Genomic DNA, 25,824 nt, shown 5'->3' with positions numbered 1-25,824 from the left:
GGGTAGCCCAGGACCCACTGGGACTCCTGGTGATGCAGGTCCTCCTGGACTTCAAGGTATGCCAGGAGAAAGAGGAATTGCAGGAACTCCTGGCCCAAAGGGAGACAGAGTAAGACTGACTAATTTTGTTCATTCAACACTCTCCTATCGAGACTAATTGACTCCATACTTTTATTCTTGACTATTCTATTTTATTCTTAACTACTGTGAACAAGGGGTAAGTAATATGGTCTGTTCGTTGATTTTCACAGGGTGGATTAGGGGAGAAAGGTGCTGAAGGAACAGCTGGAAATGATGGTGCACGAGTAAGTAATATATTCCTTTTGCTAGCCACTATTTTTAGACCTCCATTACTGTCTTATCTTGCAAGATAGTATTGACCATAATTCATTTATCATTGGAATTGAAAGGAATGATTTTTCAAAATAAGCATAAAGGCACTTTATCCAGTTAATAAATTCAGGATATAGGATTTTGTAAGCCTTCAAACATAGCTCTACTTTTGAACCTGCCTTATTTAAAGAGCTGCAAAACCTTAGGATATTATATGATGAAAAGTCCATTAGTTCTCTTTCCTGTTTCATTATCAGTAGACTTGGGAGGAAAGGTTTGATTACTGAATCAGCGTGCCATCCCATGGAACTTGATACGGACCCATTCAATGTAGCAAAAGCCAAGTACTGTAGAGCTTTGTAGTTTGTCCATGAAAAAATCTAACTTATAATTCATATTCTTTAGTATTCTTGGAAGTTGGCAGGGGAGAGAATTCCGCTTCATAATTAATCCTCATGGATATCTTCAATATGGAATTAAAGAAGTAATGATGTGTGACCTGAAAATTTTTGCTTAGACTTTTTTTATTAGTCATATCAAAAATTGAAATCTTGTTATGAGCTGCAGAATAGAATTAAATGTGGTTGCAGTTCCAAAGTCAAATTTGACCAGTTATGGATTACATAGAGGAAGAGTTACTCAGAGTAGCTAACTCATCCAATATTTCCTGGAGTATTCTTAGATTTCTGAAGCATTATTTCTGTTTCAACATGACATTTTTTTTCTATTTGCTCTCATGCTACTTACTCCTCGATATATTTATATTGTAATAGCAATTGGAAATAAACAAAAAGATAGACAACCAATGATTTAAAGTCCATCCACCACATCAGTTAGAGTCTGCTTCAGATTGAGTAAAGAGCACAAAGTAAAAAGGTGAAGATTAAAGATATTTTGTCTATAATCATTACTGACATTCAAAAAAGACAAAAATACCCGGGAACCTTTTAGATGACTAGATCATGAATATGATGAAATGTCAGTGGGTTTTTTTTTTACTTAGTTCCAACATCTAGATAAAGATGATCAGAATCATCCCTGATAGCTCCTCTGTTGTAGTATTGAAATCTTAAATTATCTACATTCTTGAATAGGTAGTGGGGTGATATTTCAGAGTGGTGCTTTGGCATTTTTCTTCAGAGAAAGAAAAAATGGCTAACTACATGTATGTTGACTGATGGACTGACAGCTATATGTTAAACTGGTATTTAAAATTCTATTTCAGTGGAAAGGCAAACTTAATAAGCTTAGCACTTCAGGAATTGCTGCAATCTCTTGCAGTGAAAATGATAAATTGTTCTGAGTAAAGAAGCAGTTTGGATCAATTACAATAATGTCAGAGTCAGGGATAAATGAAGACATGTTTTAAAAGTTTTCTTGATATGAATAAATGTCTTCCTAAGTAATGAAGAGACCTTTATGTTTAATTAGAACCATTAAGGAGAAGAATTAGAGAGGCAGAAGAATGATGTGCTACTAAGTATCCTGGGAATATGGCAAAGACTTCTAACATTCTTGTTAGAAATACAAAATTAAAGAAAAAAACTTAAAAGTTTCCTTAGTAATGCAAGGAGAAATCAAATGATGAAGAAAAGCTGACCTGTCTTTTTAAAGATAGTGCTGAGCAGAAAAATATTTTAGGAAGAGTTCAAATGTAGTTTAGAAGTGAGAGTCTTCTGCTACTGGTCAGAATGACCTAGATTTTATACCCCAGGGCTTCAGTTTTCATATAATTGCATCTTCAAAGTAGTCAGTTTGGCTCTACATAGCCAAGAAATTATCCTGCTTGTCATATGATAAATCTGGTGAGAGTGAATATCTAATTCTGCTTGTTTTCCACCTAAAAGTTGGAAACGAAGGCTACAGAAAGAAACTCAACTTAGAAAATGGCTATGAGCTTGAAGAAGTACTTAGGTTACTCTGTACTCAAATTTCAAAACAAGTTTATCGAAGGTCAGATTGACAACCAAGCCATCTGAGAATCTTTCATAAACCTCCCTATGGTCAAAATAAAGAGATGTGGCCTAGATGATAAGACATTTAGTCATACTGGGAGCTGATTGATTGACTGGGTCTCAGAAAAGGATGCCTAATAATATTAACCTGGGAGTACTTATCTGGTGCTACAAGGATCTGTCCTTTTTCTTATACTGTATATGTATATCATATTTACTGAAGAGCAGTATGCTTGTCAAATTTATGGATGATATAGTTAATTTTGTAGATGATAGAAGCAGAGTCCAAATTCATCTTTAAAGGCTAAGATAATGGGCCAAATTTGACAAGATAGAGTTTAATATACATACATATAGCATCGTAAATGAACTTTTAAAAGATCGGCTGTAAAGAAATGGGTGGGAAATAGTTGGTTAGAGAGCATTTATGTTAAAAAAAAGATGTAGGAGTTTTAGCATATTACGAATTTGATTTAAGTAAACAGTGTGACCTAGCAGTCAAGAAGGTTGGTTTGGATCCTGGGTTAGATTAAAAAGAGAGTGTCTAGAATAGAGAAGATTAGTTATGTTATACTCTGCCCTAGGTTAAGTACCACTCTCATTTCTGGGTACCACATTTTAGGAAACACATTGCTGAAGTAGAGAGTTTTCAGAAGATTGAGACCAAGATTGTGGAGGGGCCCTAAATTATGCCATATGAAGAAGGCTTGAGGGAACTGGAGTCTTTAGCCTGTTTTAGCCTAGGAGTCAGGTCTTAGAGGACAGTTTATTTCAAGTACTAAAAGGGTGGAACATGGTAGAAGGATTAAATTTAATTACACTGGCCTGAGAAGGGAGAGTAAGATGTCATTAATAGAAATTTCAAAGAACATTAACGTTTCATATAAGGGAAAAACGTGATAATTAGAGCTGTCCAGCTCTAGAATGGACCACCTTGGTAAATAGTGGGTTTCATCCTTAGTAGGGGTCTTATGGGAAAAGCTCCTCATGCTGGATATGCTCTGGAAAGGATTCTTGCTCTTGTGACATTCAAATGATCTTTGAGTTCCCTTTCTACTACCACACGCTTCCTATAGTGAAGTAAGTGTATTTCTTCAGAGTAAATGCGTAAAAGTCAATTTGTATAGGACCTATTGTGCTGAATTGGGGTAAAGGAGATTTAAAAAATCACCATGGACAATGACTAAAGAAAAATATTTTAGTTCAGAAAGAAAAAGAGAGAATCTTCAGATAGGATCATTTGCAGTATATGGGAAGCATAGTTTAAGTGAGGCAAGAAAAGTATTAAAAAGATATAAATCTTGCCTTCAGGCATGGAGATTTCTGTGAGTCCTTGTCTTTAAACTACTTCTGTTATGTTATTTGCCAGGGTCTTCCAGGTCCCTTAGGTCCTCCTGGTCCTGCAGGCCCTACTGGAGAAAAGGTAAAACATTTTTTACTTTTGTATGTTTTATAACCTTATGAAAGAAGCATCTTTTAAAAAAATTTTTCTCTGAGTCTTTCAGATGGTAAAACTTTGGAAGTAACCATCTAAAATTTTATTTTCCAGGGTGAACCTGGCCCTCGAGGATTAGTTGGCACTCCTGGCTCTCGTGGAACTCCAGTAAGTAAAAATGTTTTTATCTCCTTTAATACAAATTTTAGCACAACATGACCAATAAGTAAATATGGTTTGCATGACTTCACTTGTATTGAGTAGTTTTTCATTGTGTCCGGCTCTTTGTAACTCTGTTTGGGATTTTCATGGCAAAGATACCAGAGTGGTTTGCCATTTCCTTCTCCAGCTCATTTTACAGATGAGGAAAGTAAGACAAAAAGGGTTAAGTGACTTGACTTGTCCAGGCTCACACAGCTAGTAAGGATCTGAGGCTCGATTCAAAATCAGGAAGAAGTGTCTTCCTGACTTTTGGCTGGCTCTATCCACTGTGCCACCTAGATGTCCTCACACTTGTATAACCTATATCAAATTGCTGGCCTTCTCAATGAGGAGAACAGAGAGGGAGGAAGGGGGAGAATTTGGAATTCAAAATTTTTAAAAATGTTAAAAATAATTTTTACATGTAACTGGAAAAACAATAAAATGTATTTTTTAAAAAAATGCATATGTGAACAATTAAGCATTCTACTTGATGTTTGTTTAATGTATCAAGGAAAACAATATTTGGGGAGTGGAGAGTTGTGACATTGATCTGATTCCCTGTAAATTTTTGCTTGCCAATTGCCAATCTTGTAGTCAATTTCTACATAATTTAACAAACAAAATGTTAAGCTGTGTTGAAATTGATTATTCTGCATATATATGTATAAATATGCATATATGTGCAGTAGATTAGATTAGGTTGTTAAGAAAAAATTTAACATGGCCTTTTTGTCATATAGATAAAGCCACAGTACCTGAAGAATTTGTGGTCTAAAATCATTAGAGTATTGAATTGATTTCTTTTATGTTTGAGCTGCATTATCATTTTCCGTGATATTTGGAAGGCATTAAAATAATGATTTTATTTTGGGGATTTTATAGGGAAAGAAAAACATTCCCCCCCAAATGAAAGAATTTATTATTATGAGATAGATGGACTGAATATAAATTGCTTTTGCTCCATTAAAATGCTATCATGGATCTTGAAAATATCACAAATACTTTACCTGGCATGTATTTATGAATTATCTCAAATGTTGGTACTTACCCTTAACCAAGGGAAATATAAGCTGGTCTGATCTTTTTTCAGTAGACAACTCAAGAGATAGATGTAAGGCATATAGTAAGTCTACGTAATGTCTAAACTAATTTGTTTCAAAAAATCAATCCAGTTGTTTGACATCAGGTAGAACAAACAACTGTGAGCCAGTGAATTTTTAAACATTTTCTTTTGCCAATTCTTTTTAGCATCATTTAGATATATGATTAGATAGATGTAAGATTCTTTGATATTCTTGAACTGGATTTTTTTCCCCATTCTTATCCATTTATACTTTCTGGTCTTTTGAGGGTCTTTAAAAATAATGAGGTTGGTCATAAAGACAATAACTCATATTTCTATTGCTAAGTGATTACAGTACAAGCCATCATAGTTTTAAAAATACATGATAGCTATTGATCATTTTTAAGACAATGGATTAAACCTTTTACTTATTCAGAAATGTTTATGTTTCTTCTTAGGGTTCTCGTGGTGAAAATGGCCCAACTGGTGCTGTTGGTTTTGCTGGACCTCCGGTAGGACATTTCCATATTTCTAATAATGAAATTATAATTTCCTTGCCACTTGAATTAGTTTCATAGGATCAGGCTTAGTTCTAGAAGAGACTTTAGACATCAGCTAGTCCAACCATGTGATTTTATGTGGGCAAAAACAGTCCTGGAATTTCTGATTTTCCCAAACTGTGGCAGTAGTGGCAGGGCAAGGATTCAAGCCCATATCCTGTGACTCTAAAATTATTACTCTTTACACTGCATCATGTTATTTCATGAATTCTGATATATTATTTTCATTTTCTGAAAGTTAAAGGAATCCTAGAGAGCTTTGTGGTTTTCCAGACTGCATGTTCATGTTTTAGTGTGCCATTCTCTGAGAATGACACTAAAGAATCAAACTAATTAAATCTTTTCTGTTTGGAGGATTTTCCTTGATACTTACAAATTCATTTTATCCAACTTCTATTGGCCCTCACCAAAACAAGGCACTCTTTTCATTCCTCCCTAATTGATTCCTTATCTTATTCCCTACAGGAGCTATTCCAAACTTTTCCTTCCCTCCTCAAGCCTTCTTTACTTTCTTTGTCCCATCCCACCCAGATGAGGACCTCACCTTTTTCCCATTGTCTTTATCTCAATACCTCTTGATATCATCTCCCACTTCCCCCTCCCCCCCCAACTTCAGGAAAACTCTAACAAAGAAATAAATCCTCCTCAACCAAGCCATCTCTTCTACATGTGAATCTCCCTCTCTCTCTCCCCCCCCCTCCCTCCTTCTCTCTCTCTCTCTCTCTCTCTCTCTCTCTCTCTCTCTCTCTCTCTCTCGATTTCTCCCCCCACTTACCTACCTCCTTCTCCCTTTCCCTCTTCTTTCCCCTCCATATTTACATATTTGTTTTATTCATTTCATATTTATGCTGTATATATATATATATGTATATATATATATATATATATACACATACGTATTTTTTCATGCACGTTTCAATTCCCTCATTATAATGCAAGCTCCTTATGAATAAGGATTGTTTCATTTTTCAGGAGGGTAGGGATTCAAAAGCAAAAACCAATGAATTTTTGTCCTTAAAGAACTTACATTTTATTGAAAATACTGTGCCTTCTAAAATGTTTGTTAGGACTAGTATGAACTAAAGTGTTTTTATAAATCCAGGAAATGTTTTTTCATTTTAAAATAATATTTTCATAGGGTCCTGATGGACAACCAGGTGTAAAAGGTGAACCTGGAGAACCTGGTCAGAAAGGTGATGCTGGATCCCCTGGGCCCCAAGGTCTAGCAGGATCCCCAGGCCCACATGTGAGTAAAAGAGGGTAATGTGGAAAGATCAACATTCCAAGACAAATCATTCTATTTAACTCATTTTACTGTTTATTACAGTGCTTCTCTTTGTTTCTACTTAGGGTCCTAATGGTGTTCCTGGACTGAAGGGTGGTCGAGGTACTCAGGGTCCTCCTGTAAGTAGACTTGAGATTTGCTAAATTGTAACCAGCTAATGGCACAGGATAGCCTCCTAGCATTAATTGTAGTTATCTTAGGCCCATTTTAGTGAACCATTTATTTATCTATGTTGAATGCATATGTTATAGGAGTTTCCATCTGTATGTGAAATGGAGAAATAAAAAGCTATAATTGAAAGGAAACAAATAACAATTTATTATTTGACAATTAGCCAACCTCTAATCTTAAAATTGTGTGTTATTCTCAGTTATGGAAGTAAATGTGTTGGTCAATGAAACGAATTTCAAGATCTAATTCCCTCAATAGAAAATGACCTTCAGGAAAGAATGTGCAAATAATTAGTCTTTTCTTTAATAATAAGTTTATGTATATTACATTTTAGGGTGCTACAGGATTTCCTGGTTCTGCTGGCAGAGTTGGACCTCCAGGCCCCACAGTAAGTCAGTTCAGCTATTCAGATAATTGATAATTGAATAACAGTATAATTTTAAAACATTTACATGTGTAGTCGTAGGATCCCTAAAATAATGCCATTAATGCCTTATTGCTTCATTTTTCCTTCATTCAACAACTTTTGTCTATTTGATTCACATTAGTTTCCTGCCAGAGCAAACTGATACTGAATACTGTCTTAATAGTTCTCTGAAGAGCTGATTGGTAGTAGACATTTTAAATAGCATCTTTGTCTCCACTTATTGTTACTACAGTAGTTAGGTATAATTCCCGAGGACGCTTTGAATTAAAAAGAAAAAAGACTAAATATTACTTTGTCACTCAGGGATAGTAAAAATCAAATGCTACATGTTTATTTTTAGGAATGATTTCCTTGTTCAAAGAGATTTGGTGATTCAGATTATAGCTATATTAAAAATTTTCCTCTCTTAGAGGACATTCAGAACTGCCCTTAAGAACTGATATCACTGATATGTTCAAAAATCCAACAACTTACACTCGAATTAACTTCTGGGATCAATGAATCTATTTGATTAAAAAGATGACTGAAATTTTCCTTTTACTTTTTCAAGGGGAACCATTTTTAATCACTTATACCTTACATTCTATCACATATCTATTTTCTATTAGGGAGCTCCAGGGCCGGCTGGGCCATTAGGTGAACCTGGAAAAGAGGGACCTCCTGGTCTTCGTGGAGACCCTGGTTCTCATGGCCGGATTGGAGATCGAGGACCAGCTGGACCCCCAGGTAGCCCAGGAGACAAAGGAGACTCAGGAGAAGATGGACAGCCTGTAAGTTTAGCAAGGCACAGTCCTTTCTATGTATGGATTTGTATACTATGAACTATCTCTTTTATAGGTATTTACAAACAGAATACTCTAATAATCACTACTAAAGTGAGTGATTTATTGAATAGTGACTGGTACTTCAGTACCAATTAAGGAATATAATTTATCAATTAGGTATTTTGTTTTATAAACGTATTTTTCTATATTCTGATCTTTGTTTCATGAGTTTCAGAATATCTCACAAGATTTTACTGTTTATTAATTATTAAAAAAATTTGACTCAGTAGAGAAAAATATAATTTTAGCAACTATGCTCCATCAAGGAGTATCTCATGCTTGTATTAAAGCCATATAAGGTAACTTGATAAATTTGACCACCAAGATTACTCTCTTCAGTGACCACTAGGTGATTGATAGCAAACAAGAGATGAAATAACATGTTTTTTTGCCAGTGTTATGGCAGATGATATTCAAGTTCCATATAGAAGAAGAAAATCTTATAAATAGTAAGGTCCACTTATTTGTGAATAGTTGATATTGTGATGATTAAATCAAGCCCCAGAACAATGCAGAATCTCCTAAATGAGATCTTTTATAGACCTGATTTTTGACTATGTATTACTTAAAATGGATCAGCCTAACAACATATAAAAAACTAAATGAATGAAAAATTCCATTATGTAGACTATCAACCCACAAGTCATTAGGCATTCACTGAACACCTACTATGTGCTAAGTCAACAAGGCATTTAGTAAGTGCCAACTATATGCTAAGCACTCCAGTAAGGGCTGGAGATAGGTAGACATGTAAAAACGGTCCCTCATTTCAAGGGACTCATAGTTTATTATTCTAGGAACAGGGACAAAAAAATGAAAAAAATTCCTCCTCTCAATGGGCTTATTTTCTATTGGAGGATCCATAATACATATTTAAATATGTACAAAAATAAACATAAAGGAATTTGTGGGAGAAAGCATTATTCAGCCAAGGAAATGGAAATGAAGGTATCAAAAAGGTAGATGGAAAATCAAGAGAAAATAGTGACACAAAACCTAGAAAATAGAGAAGGACCAGGAGTAGACAGTTGTCAGCAGTATCATATGCTCAGACACCATATTACAAAGGGTTGAGGACTGAGAGATGAGGAAATGGAGACTACTGTGCCAGCAGCTTTTTTTCTAGAATTCTAATTTATTTGGATAGCCAGTTTATCGAGGATCTCATTTGATACCACCAATACATACACCTTTATACAATACATCTTTAAAAGGCATTGCAGATGGACAAAGCAATAGGCTCAAAATTGAATAGAGGGAAAGTAATTTTTATTGGATATAGGAAATTGTGCACTTTTTAGAATATTCCCGAGTGACTCCCTAGTGCAAAGACCCATCGTTGGAGAACACAAATCTTCTCCTGATGCTGTCTGATTTTGCATCTTGGATTGCCACACTCTGAGGAGTCAAAATTGTGAATGAATCAAAGGGCAATGGAGAGATACATGATAGGTACAAGTCAGCTAATAGTGATGATGACCTACATATAAAAGCTGCATAAGGAATATCTTGGAGGAAATATATCATCAGAAAAAAGAGGTAGGCCAGTTATATTGAAAACTTGAGATAGGTAACAAATAGATAGAGATGGTAATTAATCTCTTGACAGTTGATGAGATAAACAAAAGAGCATTAGAGACTGAAGAGATGAGGACTGAGGGACATCTATAGCTAGATGGTGTGAGATGGATGATGATTGATCTATGGACACTGAGAAGGATCTTTCAAAGAGCATTGTCATTGGCATCCACAAAATGCATAAATATCTAGAGGAAGTCCTCTATCTAATTGAATGGGTTTTATAGTTAAGGCCTGAGGAAGAACATGGATAAAAATAACATAGGACATAAAGGCAGGGATAGATTGCTACCTGAATCAAACAGAGGGCCAACATTGTTGGGATCACATATTCATTAAATTGTTGAAGAAATATCCCCTTCAATGACTATAGATTGAAAAGTTTAATAAAACATGAGTAATATATTCTTTGATGAGATATCATACCATAAAATATTATTTTAATAATATACATTTAGACTATTAAGAATATATGTTGAAAAATTATACTCTTATCTCTTTTACATAATGTTCCTGTGTATTGGTCACACACTTTCATTTATATATACACATATATGTATATGTATATGCTCATACATATATATATACACATATGTATATTTACATATGTATAGGTCTTTTGCTATGTATGTTTTATGTATATAAATGTGTATCTGTGTGTGAATATGTGTATGGATATGTGCATATGTGTATGGATAAATAGCTAGCTAGGTAGATAGATAGGGAGAAAAAATATAGCTTAAAATCTATATTCAGTTTGATTTGGGTAATTTGCATGCTTTAAAAAATACCTTCTTTTCTACAAGTAATTTTGACCTCTAAATAACCTCTCAATGCTGATTAGAAATTTAAACTTCATACACATTGTGGGACTTCATGGAACAAAGGGCCTTTTCCCTATCACCCTTTAATACTTTTGTAAGGGCTTTATGTATATGTTAGTACCCAGAATATCACTAATTCTTGTTTCTTCTGGATTTTAGGGTCCTGATGGTCCACCTGGCCCTGCTGGAACTACTGGGCAAAGAGGAATTGTTGGTATGCCAGGTCAGCGTGGTGAGAGGGGCATGCCTGGCTTGCCTGGACCAGCAGTAAGTAACTAGGTTATAAATTGTTGTATCTGAGGACCTTTAACATACTGTTTGTGTGAAATCTCTCACATTCTTCTGTCCTAAAGAAATACAAATAGTATTTTATTAGAAACATATTCAAAATACCTTTCGAGTTTTCATTATTCAAATGTCAGAAATTAAACATATTTAACTACCTTTCAGGCTTTTTTGATAAAATATCTCTCAAGTTATAGTTGTGGAGAAATTTGTAGATGAGGAAAACCAGCTGGCTCAGTGGATAGAGTGTGGGAACCAGAGTAAAATCTGAGTTCAATTTTGGCCTCCAGCACTTGCTAGCTGTATAACCCTGGGCAAGTCATTTAACTTCTGCCTGTCTTTTTTATCATATGTAAAATGTGAATAATAATACCCCTTACCATAAAGGATTGTTGTGATAATCAATAAAATAATAATTGTAAAGTGCTTTGTGAATTTTAAAGTGCTATATAAATGCTAGTTAACCTAAGTTAAAAAAATTGCCCTGGGGTTAGATGTTAGATAGCTGATTTCTTTTTGTGTAGTCTTGATTATTTTTTGTAAGAAAAACTTTTTCTATAGAATAACAGATGCAGCATATTGAAGTCAAGGGGGAAAAAGCTTTGGAAACCTTGTTTTGAATGTGCTTCTTCTCCTAACTGCCTCAAACGCTTTGGCCAAGATACTTAACTGCTCTGGGCCTCATTTCCTCACCTGAAAATGAAGGGATTGGACTAGCTGGGGTCATCCATTCATTTGTTCATTCATCCATTCAGCAGCCTTTGGCGCCAGCAGAGATGATCCCAAATGAGAGGCAAAGAGCTGAGGAAGGGTTGTCAGGGTAGGAATGCCATTTTTCTCTATGGTTTAACTTTTTATATTGTATTGATTGTTGGTAGCCTTGGATCTTTATTAGTGGACAAGGAGTTATTGATAGCCAACTGGCTTTTGGTTGCGCCATGATTCTTAGTGAGTCTTAATTATGACTGAATAATTGGTAAAGAACTAGGTGCCCCCTTACAACTAGTATCTACACATTGGTCTTATAAAATGATGTGAAAAAGTTTTTTTTAAATATATTTTAGGGAACACCAGGAAAAGCAGGTCCAACTGGAGCACCAGGAGACAAAGGTCCCTCTGGCCCTGTTGGCCCCCCAGGTGCCAATGGTCCAGTAGGAGAAGCTGGGCCTGAGGTAACTACATATTGTTTATGACATGATTTGAAAGTATCATGGGACTGCTTTTTAGGGTAACTACATTTTGAAATTGATTACCCTTAGGCTTTAATCTTAGAACTTGAAGTACTTTCTTACTTAAAATCTGTTATGTTGAGGCATTCTATTCTCTTAGTTTTTCCTAAATGAGGATGTAATGGAGAAGAGAAGGGGACGAGATTGATATCTCTGTGTTGACCTTCAACAAATCCTGACCTAATCATTTTAGTTGATTTAGGTTGCTGCCAAATTGACTTGGAGGTGAAAGCACAATTCCATTCATCCTTTCACTTTATATTATTTCATTCTGAAATGGCATATTTGTCAAAATAGCTAGGCATTATGGTGATAAGATTGTTATAAATAGATCCTGCAGCATAAGGAAAGGGCAAAGTCAATATATATCATATTACTTAGCGATCATTATAAAGTGAAGTTGTAGATGTCACATTACCTTAGGCTATTTTGAGGGCAAACAGGACTTCAAAAGAACATATAAAAAATTACAGTCTGTGATCTGCTGCTCTTTATTATTTTAAGCACCACATCAGCCACCCAAGAAACATTTCACTTCTGACCAGGGAAAATTTGCTCTCAATAGCATTTTCATGTGATATCCAATGTACAATTACAAGACTTTAAAAAAATAAGGAATTGATTTAAATAAAATACCAGAAAGAGCTTTTGAACAAAGAAAACCACGTATTGACTGGGAATGAGTGGAACATAGGCTAAAATTTTAGAACTGAGTTTTTAAAAAACTTATAGATGATAGTATTAGGAAGAAAACATCATTGATTATAAGCCTCAATGCAAAGTAAACCTTAAGTAAACCTTAGATATATGAATGAGCTTGTAATTTTTTACAAATACTTCATAACAACTTAGAGGAGTACTGGATCTTATTGAGATTTCTGTGTTTAATTAACTTATGGTTTGCAGAGAAGTGGGAAATGCCTAATTCATCTGGCCAAAGGGACAACATTTTCCTTATAACTGGGTTACACCAATTGAAAACAACAACTCTTTACAGGGTCCTGCTGGTAATGATGGTACTCCAGGACGAGATGGTGCTGTTGGAGAACGAGTAAGGACAATTTTATTGATAAAAACTGATTTTTTTGTGATATGAACATAAATTGCTTATACATAACAGCTAAGATATATTATTGCTTTATAGATATAGAGTTCAGTAAATGCTACAAATGATATTAAACCATTATTTTGAAAGAATCTATTGCTTAAAGAATGATTCTAGTATTTTTTGGTTTGGCTTAAAAATTGAGTCCTTCTCTCCCAAGACTTTTGTTTATGAAAACTATGTTTATACATATTGACAATACTAGAAATTAAAACATATTAGTATTATTATGAAAATAGTTTTGATTTGGTAGACCCCTGTGAAAGGCTCCAAAAGACCCTGAGCCATTTCTGGACTACACTTTGAGAAACACTGGATCAGAACCAGGGGTAAGCTCATAAATGTTTAACAACTGAGCTATCTAGGAAAAATAGTCACACAACTTTTAAAGTTAAATTGCATTATTAACACTAAGTCCAAAAATTCTGCTGAGGGTCTAGGTGGCTCAAACTCTAGGACTTCCATTTCTAAAGCAGTTTCTGGAATCTTTTTGTGGATGTGGAGGGAATTGTCTTTGTAAACTTTGTTTAGGTCCAGTTTACCTGGTTCCTCCTTAGTACTTTCCGAACCTGCCAAGAGTCTACCACTCTACCCTGGAAGAGAATGGTTCTTTAGATAGCTGAGACTAGGAAAAACTTTTTAGATGGTTCTGGGAGTCTCAGACTGTTGTACATTTGGACCTGTTCCATAGTCATCATTCAGGGTGTCCCCAAAAGTCTTAGTGCAGTTTTAAACTTTCATAGCTTAAATAGCTATTGATGCTTAAAATAAGTAATAGCTTATTTTGATATTTTAAAATAAATTATTTTAATAGCCTAACAATAAAATAAATTAATAGCCTAGAAACTATACTTAAATTTTCGCACTATGGAACTATACCTTGCCACACACTGCTGGCTTGCCAGAACTGCGAAACATGTTAAGATAGATAAAACCTTGATTTTGCATAGTTGATAAGCATTGTACAGGAAGTCTTAAAAGTCTTAGTGCAGTTTAAAGCTATTTAAATGGTACTTTAAAGCTACTTAAACTGTAATAAGACTTTTGAATCACCCTGTATATTTTTGATTCAGTGTGCAAAGTCAAGAGTGTGTCTACCTTAACATATTTAGCATATTCTGGCAAGCTGGCAATGTGTGGCACGGTGTAGAGTTGGAAACTCTAAGTAGAATAACACAGAAATTCAGTTCTTTATTCTTCTCCATTTTATAAAAGAACTGTGCTTCAGTAAATGCACATATCAGTGACATAATAATTTTGAATGCAGAGGAGGAATGAATTTTTTATAAATGTTAAAAAATTCTAATCATGATCATAATGATTTTTGATAGGGTGATCGAGGTGACCCTGGGCCTGCAGGTCTACCAGGTTCTCAAGGTGCCCCTGGAACTCCAGGACCTGTTGGAGCTACAGGTGATGCTGGACCAAGAGGAGATCCAGTATGTAACAAGTTAATTTCATTTTGTGTGTATGTATGCATGTATGTATGTATGCATGTATCTTTTTATCTTTCTATGTATCCATCATCTGCCATCTACTTAGATATAGGCATATCACAGGATATTCATGCATGTGCACTTAAAAATGAATAAATTTGCATTGTTTAAGGCCTATTAACACCAACAATAATTAGAAAATCAGTGTATTAGTATTCTATTGCTGTTGATAGTATCCTTACTCCCCCAGGTCCCAAAACTTAGAGTCCTGACTTTCTCTTTTGTTTGTTTTTCCCATGTCCATCAGTTGCCAAATCCAATTTTTTCTCTGAAGTAGTTTCCATTTCCTCCATTTCACTTTTATTATCACTTCTTTACTGCCCTCATCACCTCTGCCTTAGAATAACTGATTATCCTTCTCCCTCTAGTTTCACTCCAATTATAATCTGACTTTTACATTGCTGCCAAAGTAATATTTCTAATACAGTGGGCTTTCTAACACGCCCCTGTTCTAAAATCTGCGGATGTCCAATTTTAAGACAAATAAAATACAAACAAGGGCCTGACATTCAAGACCCTCAATAGCTTAGCTCAAATCTCTGTTTCTAGCTTCATTTTTAAGTTTTCCTCATCATATACCCTGTGCTTCAGTCACATTGGGATACTCAGTATTCTTTAGTCTCATCTTCTCCTTTTCTGTCTCTGCGCCACCATGCACATTCTTTCCCTTGCTTACAATAGATAGATTTTCCTCTTGTGTTTGCCTTTGACACCATCCCCTACATTGACTAATTGTTCCCTTTTTCCATTGCTCAGGCCACTCTATTTTGTCTCTTCGGTATTCTTAATGTTCCAACTTGTAGGAATAACTTAATATGTATTTGTTTGATTGCATTGATTAAATTCATCTATAAGTAAAAGGTTCAGATTATATGACCTCTAGGTTCCATCCAGCTGTATATTTTTTATCCTATGAATTTATGGTTCTTTTGGGTAGGAAAAATTGTTTTAGGTTAAATGAAAATCTTTTGCTTTCCATTGTTATGTGAAAATATTAGCCTTCAGGTATACTTCACACATATTTATAAAATTCAAGCACATTTAAGCACAAATTGAATCTTAATATTGCTATAAAACTAAGAGGATGTTCATGCATTTAAACAGTTGCAGCATAATCACAATTCCAGATAATATTGTTCCTGTCTATGGCCATTAGCTCAGTATTGGTTCTTAATCATGAAATTATATATCCAGAAAACTACATCCATAAACACATCATTTACCTACACATAGCTCTCTGCTTATTCATGAACATATTGAATTACTTCATATTCCGCTTCTTGTGGCTTTTCTTTCTAGGGTTCTCGAGGTCCTGTAGGTCCACCTGGTCGAGCTGGGAAACGTGGTTTACCGGTAAGTCCTCAGAATCCTGATACTGGATAAAATATACCAAACAGGGAAGGAAGGTACTAATTTCTAAGGCCTGAAATTCTATATGCTCCCAGCTTTGGGAAAGAAAGAAATTTAAATAACATTCAAGGTAGTCCTATAGAGAATTGTAACTAAATGGGCACAGCTGTTGCCCAGCCTTTGCATTTTGGCGGGATTACAATTGTCTTTATTGGCCAAATTATTTCCTTCCCTTCTCTTGCCAGCTGGCTCGTGTGTTTGTGGTCTTTACTCTGTTTCCTCCACTAATAGTCTACATAACTACTCAGGCATCTTACCATATCTAAATCAAATGTTTAGGACAGGCTATTAAACTATATCCCCATATTCTTCCTTATATGGGCTGGTTTCTCTTGTCTATGAAGGTTAATAATAGTTTTTATACTCATTTTCAGGTAAGGAAAATAATTTTAATTGTCAACTTCTTAATTATTTTAAAGACTTGAAATAAATTCAGTCTCTAAATTGAAGACAGGCCAGGGCTGTGTGGTTGTTGTTGAGATGGTGAAGCAAGCTTCCCAGAATTAAATGTAGTTGGCAACAAAGTTGGAGAGAAAATGCAATCTATATTCTCCTAGTTGTCATTTAGTCATTTTTTCAGTTGTGCCAGACTCTTCGTGATCTTTTTTGGGGTTTTCTTGGCAAAGATACCGCAATACTTTGCCATTTCCTTCTCCAGCTCATTTTATAGATGAGGAAACTGAGGCAAACTGGGTTAAGTGACTTGCTTAGGATTACATAGCGAGTAAGTGTCTAAGGCTGGATTTGAACTCATGGAGATGAGTCTTTCTGATTGCAAGCCCAGCACTGAATCCACTGGGACACCCAGCTGCCCCTATTGTACTCTACCAGTACAAAGCAGCATCATTCCTCAATCAAAGCCTATCTAATGATCAAATCACAGTTCCAGTTTAAAAAAATACATATTAAGGTGAATAGAAATGATATTTTCAAATAAGATAAATTAATTTTAAAAGTTTATAATTAAATCCAGTGCTTTCTGTTGAATTCGTTTTTTCTTGAATAACTTTTAAAGATAAAAAAGAGACAAGTTTAATTTATTCTTCCTAAAACTTGACTGCTTTCAAAATTTAAATAGTTATTTTGTGAAATAATTAAAACCAATGGCAATTTAAGAAAAGCTTCACATGCTAGTAGATTGCCAGTTAGGGAATTCAGGAAATTTACATTAAAAAATTCAGGACTTAAAAGATCCAATTTCAAATGTCTATCCTGCAAATGAGGCAAATAGTTTCATTTAGTTCCCTTTGCCATGGTGCCACCAGAAATGTGATGGGGCCACCGGTAATGTTTTATTCCAGGCACTTAGAAACTAGGAACATCTGGTCTCCAAAGCACTCAGCAACCTGCTTTTCACACCACTCTCATTCCCTGCCTCTTCTCAATCTAGTCTCTTCCATCTACTTAGACCCATCAAGGTAAATGAATTAGAGAAACCATGTTGGGATTGGGCCTGAAGATCAAAGAGTATAACCCCTGATAAAAGAGTATAAACCCAATGAACCTGTTAATAATTTTTCTCCTTTGTAATTTCTAGGATTAACCTGACTTTTGTAAACATATTTCAAAAGTAGATTAAAACTAGTCGGTTAGTTGTTAAGGAAGACACTAGTAAGCAGGAAGCTCTTCTCCTTCTACTGCAGGACTACTTTCTGCCCTGCTATCAGATTACCAGCTAGTTTTAGGTTCTCCAGAACAACCTGGCTGATGTATTGAAGTGAATGTAGGGTTCCTACATCCTACATACCAATCCCTAAGAGCAGGTGTGTGGTAATGTTTTTCTTAAACACCATTGATTCATTTATAAATTCATTAGTCTCAAACAAATAATTTTCACATTCATAATTTCTTATAGCATACTTGATCTATTTGTATATTTCTAATGAAATAGAAATGTCAGTCATAGTCTTAGAGTAAAATTTGTTTACTTCACAATTTTAGTTTAATATTCCAATATAGTGTAGATGATATTGTGAATAATTATCTTCGATTTTTTCTTGTTATTTAAACTGTTTTTTAAAATTCAATGCAATTCACTCTTTGAGCGTGTCAGGAAAGTTAAAGATATATTATTTCACCCTTTTTGCAGCAAAAATGTTTTCAACAATGGCATAAGAAAACTTAAATAAACAGGCCAAAATAGAGCTATAACAAACTTTTGATTTTTGGTAGTCAGAAAAAAGTGTTAATAAAATTAAATAAGTAAATTCACCTCTTAAAATATATTTTATATTGATGAACTATATGAAACTATATTTGATTGCATTGTTTTGAGGTATATGATGCATTATCTAAGTGAAGTAAATATATAATTTGCATCATAATTAGAACAAAAATGAGAATCTTTTAAGCAGCTAGACATATTTACATTTTAAATACTTAAAAATGAATTATTGTGACTCTTTCCATATATATACATGGGTATGTATGTGTATGTGTACATATATGTATATATTTATATATGTGTATGAGTATTTTCCTTCTACCAATTTTTCAGAAAAACATTCAAAGATTTTGTGGTTTCATTCTGACTAGACAACAGGTTTGGAGCATATGTAATAGAAAAATGGATACTAACTTGGAACTTTGAGATACCTAAAGTCTTTGGAATCACATTGCCATATTGAATATATGTCTAGGGCCCACAAGGACCTCGTGGAGACAAAGGTGATCATGGAGACCGAGGTGATCGAGGCCAGAAGGGTCATAGAGGCTTCACTGGTCTTCAGGGTCTTCCTGGCCCTCCCGTAAGTAATTTCCTTTCATATTGTCTTTTTCTTCATTGTTTTTGTGAATTTCCAGTCTAGACTAGATAGATTGATAGATACACACACATATTTAATTTAAATTGAAAGACTCGCTGAGTAAATGATCTTCTAGCTCACCTATTTTAGCTAAATATTTGTAGGCAAATGACAAAGCCAAAGGATATGTGTATATGCAGCAGGAGTGGTGGGAGAAGGCATATGCATATTCTTTTAGTTTATTTTAGTCTTGGTAAACTAAGTCTTTTCTACTAAAATCCTGCTTTGGTGCCTCATTGCCAAGGAGAAATGACCATCAAAGGCTATTCCAATGCAGAACAAGACCATCCTAGAAAGGCTTTCGGTATAGGTCATAAGACAGAATGTATTTGTCTACTGTCTAAGAACAAGTCTAGGTCATCTTAAGTACCGTTAGAATTTTGAGGTCAGAGACTGTTTTGTTTTTATGTCCTTATATCATGAGTACCTACCAGAGTTTCAGTGCCTATTTATACATACACATGTACATATACATATATATGTATATGTGGTACTTTATATATGTATTTATATAATGTATATATGGTACTTTATAAATGCTAGTGAAATCTAATTGAATGGAATGGAATTGAAGATCATCAGATTGGTGATTGAAATTTTCAGCCACAACAACTCCTAAACACTATCTATGAAGTTATAAAGGGGCTATGATCTGTGTTGATAAAAATGCAGATTTTTAAAGTACTGAAAGTCAAAATTAAATGACTACTAAAAACCTGATTGTAAAGATTAATGATAGTTTAAGACACAAATGTCTGCAGGTGAAGTCAGTAGTTTGACATCTTTATATGTTATGCTGAAGTTAGCATGGTGCAGTTTAAATGGCATAATAATGTTTTCCTCCCCCCTCCCCCCACCAATTTAGGGTCCAAATGGTGAACAAGGAAGTGCTGGAATTCCTGGACCATTTGGCCCTAGAGTGAGTATATTTATATATTTGTTGTTGTAGTTCAGTCATTTCAGTTGTGTCTGACTCTTTTTGACTCCATTTGGGGGTTTCTTGGCAAAGATACCAGAATGATTTACCATTTCCTTCTCTAACTCATTTTACAGATGAGGAACTGAGGAAATAGGAGTAAGTGACTTGCCCAGGGTCACACAGTAAGAGTCTGAGGCCAGATTTGAACTCAGGAAAATGAATCTCCCTGACTTCAGGCCCAGCACTCCATCCACTGCAACACATCGCTGTTTGTGTGTGTGTGTGGTTGTATACACACATACATACACACATATGGACATATATGTATATTTACATATATATACCCACACAGCTATATTTACATATATAGATATGTATATATGCGCTTATGCATACATAAAATTTTTAAATACACCTATAAGAATAGCATACTGTTACTTCAAGTAACCTGTTCCTTCTTTATCTTTCTCATACATGGCATATGTCCTCTGAAGCTGGCCAGAAAAGAAGTGAGGCAAACAACTCAGTAGTTTTTCTATAAATTATTCAAATATACAGCTATAACACTTTTTAATATAGCTTTCATCACATATTCTCTTTAAAATATATTACTTATAGTTTAGATGAGATCATTTCTCATGACATTTTCTCACTTGGAGTTATCCGAACTTCGACTGAGTATTCTGTTGTTTGAGATTTGATGAAACAGACCTACTTTAACATGCACACGGATTATTAAGCTACTTTTAAACATCTGCCTTTAAGCAACAGCACTTATTGATCAAACAAAGCTTGCATAAGCCTGATTAAGGAGCGAATCATGAAACGAGCCCATGTTGGAAACTTTTTTTTAAAAGACTGGGTCTCTCTCTCCCACCCAAGCTAAAAAAATGAGACCAATCATGGGCTGCTTCTCTGATCAGCAAGGTAGCTTTGACCTTCTCTTTTTCCCACTTGGAAACTTAAGGAGGTTTGCCCCTCCTTAAGCAACTTGATGCTTCCACCTCTCTTAAGGGCTTATCATATTAACACTGAATTTACTGTATTAATCACCCAATTAGTTTACTGCATGGCAACTTGGAATCTCTGATCTCAATGTATCAGCCTTAGCTTGCTCTATACTTGGACTATATTTGAAGCTTTAAGGGAACTATATTTTTATATTCTTTGGAACTAAATTATGATTTTTATGACAATGGTGATTTTTTTTCAGTGTTGAGAACTCCCAGTGAGATACTTTTAGTAACCCATTATAGAGAAATGCCTTTACTGCAGCTTTCAGCTTTAGAGTTTCCTCATGTTTAAAATGAGGGACAGTGGGACTACATGATCCCAAAGGTCCCTCTTGATTCTAAATCCAATGATATTATGTTTGAAAATGTACACAATAGGTCATCAAATTACAGAAAGGTTTTCTGGAATAACTGATCTTGAATCAGATGTTAATTATGGTAGATTCAGGCATTGTTAAACCCTACATGCATCAGAAAATCAATCTAAACCTTGACTTCAACAATGAGGCATCAAAATGAGTTACTGAGAAGTAATTTTTATGTGTCTATAAGAAAAACAAAATAATTTCCTTGAAAGGGAAAAAAATTTAAACCACGTTACACATTGATAAAATATATTCCTTGTTTTTTTCAGGGACCCCCAGGACCAGTGGGTCCTTCAGGTAAAGAAGGAAATCCTGGGCCACTTGGACCAATTGGACCTCCTGGTATGAGAGGAAGTGTGGGAGAAGCGGGACCAGAGGTGAGTTCACAAGAATTTATAGTCTACAAGATTTATTTAAATGTTGTTTACCTTCCGCAGAGACCTTCTAAAGCTTGAAAAGCCAGCAGCTGAAGGGATCTTTAAGAAAGAGTCATCACTTGATCTCTTTAAGTGGGAACTGCATGATCTCTCAGAGTTGTTGTAGAGAAGATTCCTGTTCTGATAGAGGTTGGAGGTGATAACCACTGAGCTCCTTTCAACTCTGCGATTCTTTGCATCTGTGAATCTTGGAAACTAAAATTGAAGTCTTGCTCCACACAATAGCTGGTCTGCACCTAGTCTGGTTAATTCAACAAGTAATATTTACATAGCGTCATCAGGGACCCTTGAGGCTGCATAAAATGCTGTATCTACATGCCGCTTTGACTAAGGAAGTCTAGATTGGCAAGTTTCCTGATTTTTGATAGAAATAAATCTCAGTTGAATTGATTCTTCTTATCTGAAATCCCTTCATATTGATTGCATACTTCTAATATTCCAGGATTCAGAAACAGCTTTGTGGGATTTATTTTAATTCCCTAATATAAAATTTCCCATCTGTAAGTAGAGTAAGATGACCTATCTGTCAAGGCAGATACCCTGGTCTCTATTTAACTTAAGTTCTGATTTATAGACCTGTGGGTCTGAAAAAATGTTTTACACAGCATTTTCCACATGTGGAGTTTCATAGTTTGGCACAGAATCCTTATTTGGCTACAAAGTGCATTAATAACAAAAACTGTCATTTCCATCGATGGGGGTATTGCATTTAAACTCTCTCTGTACCAAATGAAGCCAACATTTCTGCATCCAAAAGTTTAAGTAAGTTCTTTTTAATTTTTTTTAAACTACTAGGGTCCGCCTGGTGAACCTGGTCCCCCTGGTCCTCCAGGCCCTCCTGGTCACCTCACTGCTCCTCTTGGGGATATAATGGGACACTATGATGAAAGTATGCCAGATCCACTACCAGAGTTCACTGAGGATCAAGCAGCCCCTGATGATAAAAATAAAACAGACCCAGGAGTACATGCTACTTTGAAGTCACTAAGTAGCCAGATTGAAACCATGCGTAGCCCTGATGGCTCAAAAAAACATCCAGCACGTACTTGTGATGACTTAAAGCTTTGCCACCCATCAAAGCCTAGTGGTGAGTATACAGAAGAAATTCTTGAAATAAAATGCATTGCCTGTGATTGCAGAATAAAAAAGTAGAACCCTACACATTTCAACATAAGATCTTAGATTTTGATAAAAAAGGGAACACAGAGATTATTTAGGCTAACATATTCATTTTAAAAGTGAAGAAACTAAGGTTTAGCAAGGTTTTGTGACATGTCTAAGGCCACACAGCTAGTAAATAGAATGACCAATATTGATGCCTCTGACCCTAACTCAGTTCTCAGACTCCAGTTCTTAATTGTTCTCTTGTTTGTTCCACTTTGAAAACTGGAACTATATTTGAGAAGGCATCTTTTGCTTTCCTTTTTTGATGAAGATTCCATTTTTTCCTTACAATTCTTAAGCCTCTCCTTTAATGTATGAAATAATAAAGCAGTTTCTGAGCATATTGGCTCTTAAAATTTCAGCCAGATTGGCTGAAAAGTTTAATCTCTGGAACCCGTCCCAAATTTTCCTACTTCCAAAAAGATTTTTTTTCTTTTTAAAAAATTAACAAAAGTATTTTTTCTCTCACACCCCCACCCCCCACCATAAACAACAACAAAAACAACAACAACCACAGCAAAATCTTTGTAACAAATGTGTATAGTCAAGTAAAATAAATCACCACCTTGGCTATGTTGAAAAATATGTATGATTCTGCATCCTAAATCTATCACCTCGGTCAGGAATGAGTGGCATGGCTTGTCATTAATTTTCTTGTATCACGGATGGCTGTTGCCTTTATCTGAGTTTTTAAGTCTTTCAAAGTTGTTTGTCTTTACAAAGTTGTTTGAAAATCTTGAAGCTGAGGTGGAACCAATATGGCAGAGTAAAGATAGGGACTCACCTGAGCTCTCCCAGATTCCCCTCCAAACAACGTTAAAATAACACCTCAAAACAAATTCTTGAGTGGCAGAACCAACAAAAGAATGGGGTGAAACAATTTCCTAGCCACAGAAAACTTAAAAGGTTGGCAGGAAAGGTCTGTTTTACTAGAGTGAGAATGGAGCTCAGTCCAGCACCGGCTATACCCAGGCAAGCTTTCTGGTCTTGGGGGTGACTGAATTAGCAATTGAAGCTTCCTGGGCTTTCAGCACACAAATGGTAAGGGGGATCAGACACTGGTCAGACAATTACAGGGAACCCTTTGCTGGCACTGAGTGTCTATTGCATTGTCTATATGAAGTTCCAAGTCACAGTCTCAAGGTAAGGAAGAGCACTAGCCCACTAAAGTATGTGGCCACAGAAGAGCAGGAACTCTGGTCACAGTTCCAGGGTTGAAAAGAGTGCTTGCAGTTAATCACAGACAACAGCACAGGCCAGGAGGGCAGTGACTACATCTCTCCTTGGATCATACCACCTTAGAAGAACTGAAAACTTACAGATACCCAGAACTAGGTTTGAAAACAATAGCATGAGAAACCTGAAGCTTGGGACAGTACCCCCTTTTATCTGGGAACAGAGTCCTGCTTTAATATAAAGTTAAAAGTCAAGAAACAGGCTAGAAAAAATAAGCGAACAATGACAGTAAAAAGAGCCTGAGAGAAAAGTTACTTTGGTGGCAGGGAAGATGAGAACACAAACCCCGAAGAAACCAACAATGTAAAAACAGCTACATGCAAAGCCTCAAAGAAAAATGTGAATTGGTCTCACCCCCTCCAAAATTCCTGGAAGAGCTCAAAAAGACTTAAACAATCACATAAGAGAAGTAGAGGAAAAAATGGGGAGAAAAAATTAAAGTGATTCAAGAAAATAATTTAAAAAGTCAACAGCTTGGTAAAGGAGGCACAAAAAATACCCAAGAAAGTAACATCTTATAAAACAGAATTGGCCAAATGGAAAAAGAGATTTAAAAAGTGCCTGAAGAAAAGAACTCCTTAAAAATAGATTTGGTCAAAAGGAGGTAAAAAAGCTCACTGTCAAGAAAATAACTCCTTAAAAATTAGCATTGGGCAAGTGGAAGCCAATGACTCTATGAAAATTCAAGAAACAATATAACAATCAAAAGGATGAAAAAATAAGAAAATGTAAAATATCACATTGGAAAAACACCTGACCTGGAAAATAGACCATGAAGAGATAATTTAGGAATTGTTGGACTACCTGAAAGCCATGATTTAAAAAAAAGAGCCTAGACATCCTCTTTTTTCTGGACTCTGACTTATTAAACTTTCATGGAATAAAATTTCCACAGAACAATATGTATGTTTAACATGACAGCTAATTAGTCATAGTTCCTTTGTAAAAAGAAGCAAGACAAGGTTCCTTTATTGTTCTATCACTTTTTGTATTCGTTTTTCTTGATTCCTGACCATCGAAGACATTGCTTAGTTTTTCATTTGTAAATATTCTATCAGATTTTGTAAACTTTCCAATCTGTTCTTTAGCTTCCTACATGTTTTTCTAGTTGTTTCTACTGGTTGATTCTGAGAAACTTTAACATCAAACGTATGAGTATGTTTGGCAACTCTGTAGTCTGATTTGGTGGACAGAGAATCTTTGGCTGATGTAGTGAAGAGAGGGTGCTCCCAAGTCCTCTCTGTGCTCTTTGGCTCTTGGGAGAAATTTTTAGGGGAAGTGGCTCCCACCAGCTGTAATTGGAAGACTTAAACTGGATGGAAAACTGAAGGTATTAGATGTGTTCTCCCTCCAGCATGTAAAGTTGTTGGATCTCTACTATACCTTTCACTTGACCTATTGCTTTCAGTAGGTTCTCTAACTGAACTGCTTCTGTTGAATATCTCTCTTCTCAGTTTAGATTCAGTAAGTGGGTCTCTGACTGAATCATCTACTCCCATATGAATGGCTCCTCTGGTGACTGTTATTCCAGTGTCACCATCATTCTTAGCCAGAGGCATGAAGGGGTCTGTATTGATGACACTTCTCATCTCATGAAGTTGTTTTAAGTCCCTTGGCAGTTCTGTCTTCAGGACAGAAACTTTGGCTAGTATATGAGATGGGCAGCTAATGACAGATTGGGAAGATGGTAAATTAGCAGAGT

At 35.4% G+C, this 25,824-nt stretch overlaps 1 protein-coding gene across 1 annotated transcript in view; it reads left to right on the top strand.

Annotated features, from left to right (window-relative positions):
• The window catches only part of COL5A2 (collagen type V alpha 2 chain), a 193,237-nt gene that overhangs the window by 155,302 nt on the left and 12,111 nt on the right, over nt 1–25,824 (top strand). The window contains exons 34-51 of the mRNA XM_036745945.1: nt 2–109; nt 252–305; nt 3,658–3,711; nt 3,838–3,891; nt 5,449–5,502; nt 6,689–6,796; nt 6,901–6,954; nt 7,341–7,394; nt 8,042–8,203; nt 10,819–10,926; nt 12,009–12,116; nt 13,171–13,224; nt 14,610–14,717; nt 16,074–16,127; nt 18,824–18,931; nt 19,854–19,907; nt 21,555–21,662; nt 22,518–22,809. Of these exons, the coding sequence (XP_036601840.1) occupies nt 2–109; nt 252–305; nt 3,658–3,711; nt 3,838–3,891; nt 5,449–5,502; nt 6,689–6,796; nt 6,901–6,954; nt 7,341–7,394; nt 8,042–8,203; nt 10,819–10,926; nt 12,009–12,116; nt 13,171–13,224; nt 14,610–14,717; nt 16,074–16,127; nt 18,824–18,931; nt 19,854–19,907; nt 21,555–21,662; nt 22,518–22,809 (1,696 nt within the window). The remainder of the gene's footprint in view (nt 1; nt 110–251; nt 306–3,657; nt 3,712–3,837; nt 3,892–5,448; nt 5,503–6,688; nt 6,797–6,900; nt 6,955–7,340; nt 7,395–8,041; nt 8,204–10,818; nt 10,927–12,008; nt 12,117–13,170; nt 13,225–14,609; nt 14,718–16,073; nt 16,128–18,823; nt 18,932–19,853; nt 19,908–21,554; nt 21,663–22,517; nt 22,810–25,824) is intronic.

The sequence above is a fragment of the Trichosurus vulpecula genome, chromosome 2, assembly GCF_011100635.1.
Source record: "Trichosurus vulpecula isolate mTriVul1 chromosome 2, mTriVul1.pri, whole genome shotgun sequence".
In the NCBI taxonomy this organism is placed as follows: domain Eukaryota; kingdom Metazoa; phylum Chordata; class Mammalia; order Diprotodontia; family Phalangeridae; genus Trichosurus; species Trichosurus vulpecula.
The sequence above is the reverse complement of the archived record's forward strand: the minus strand, read 5'-3'. Positions and strand labels throughout refer to the sequence as shown.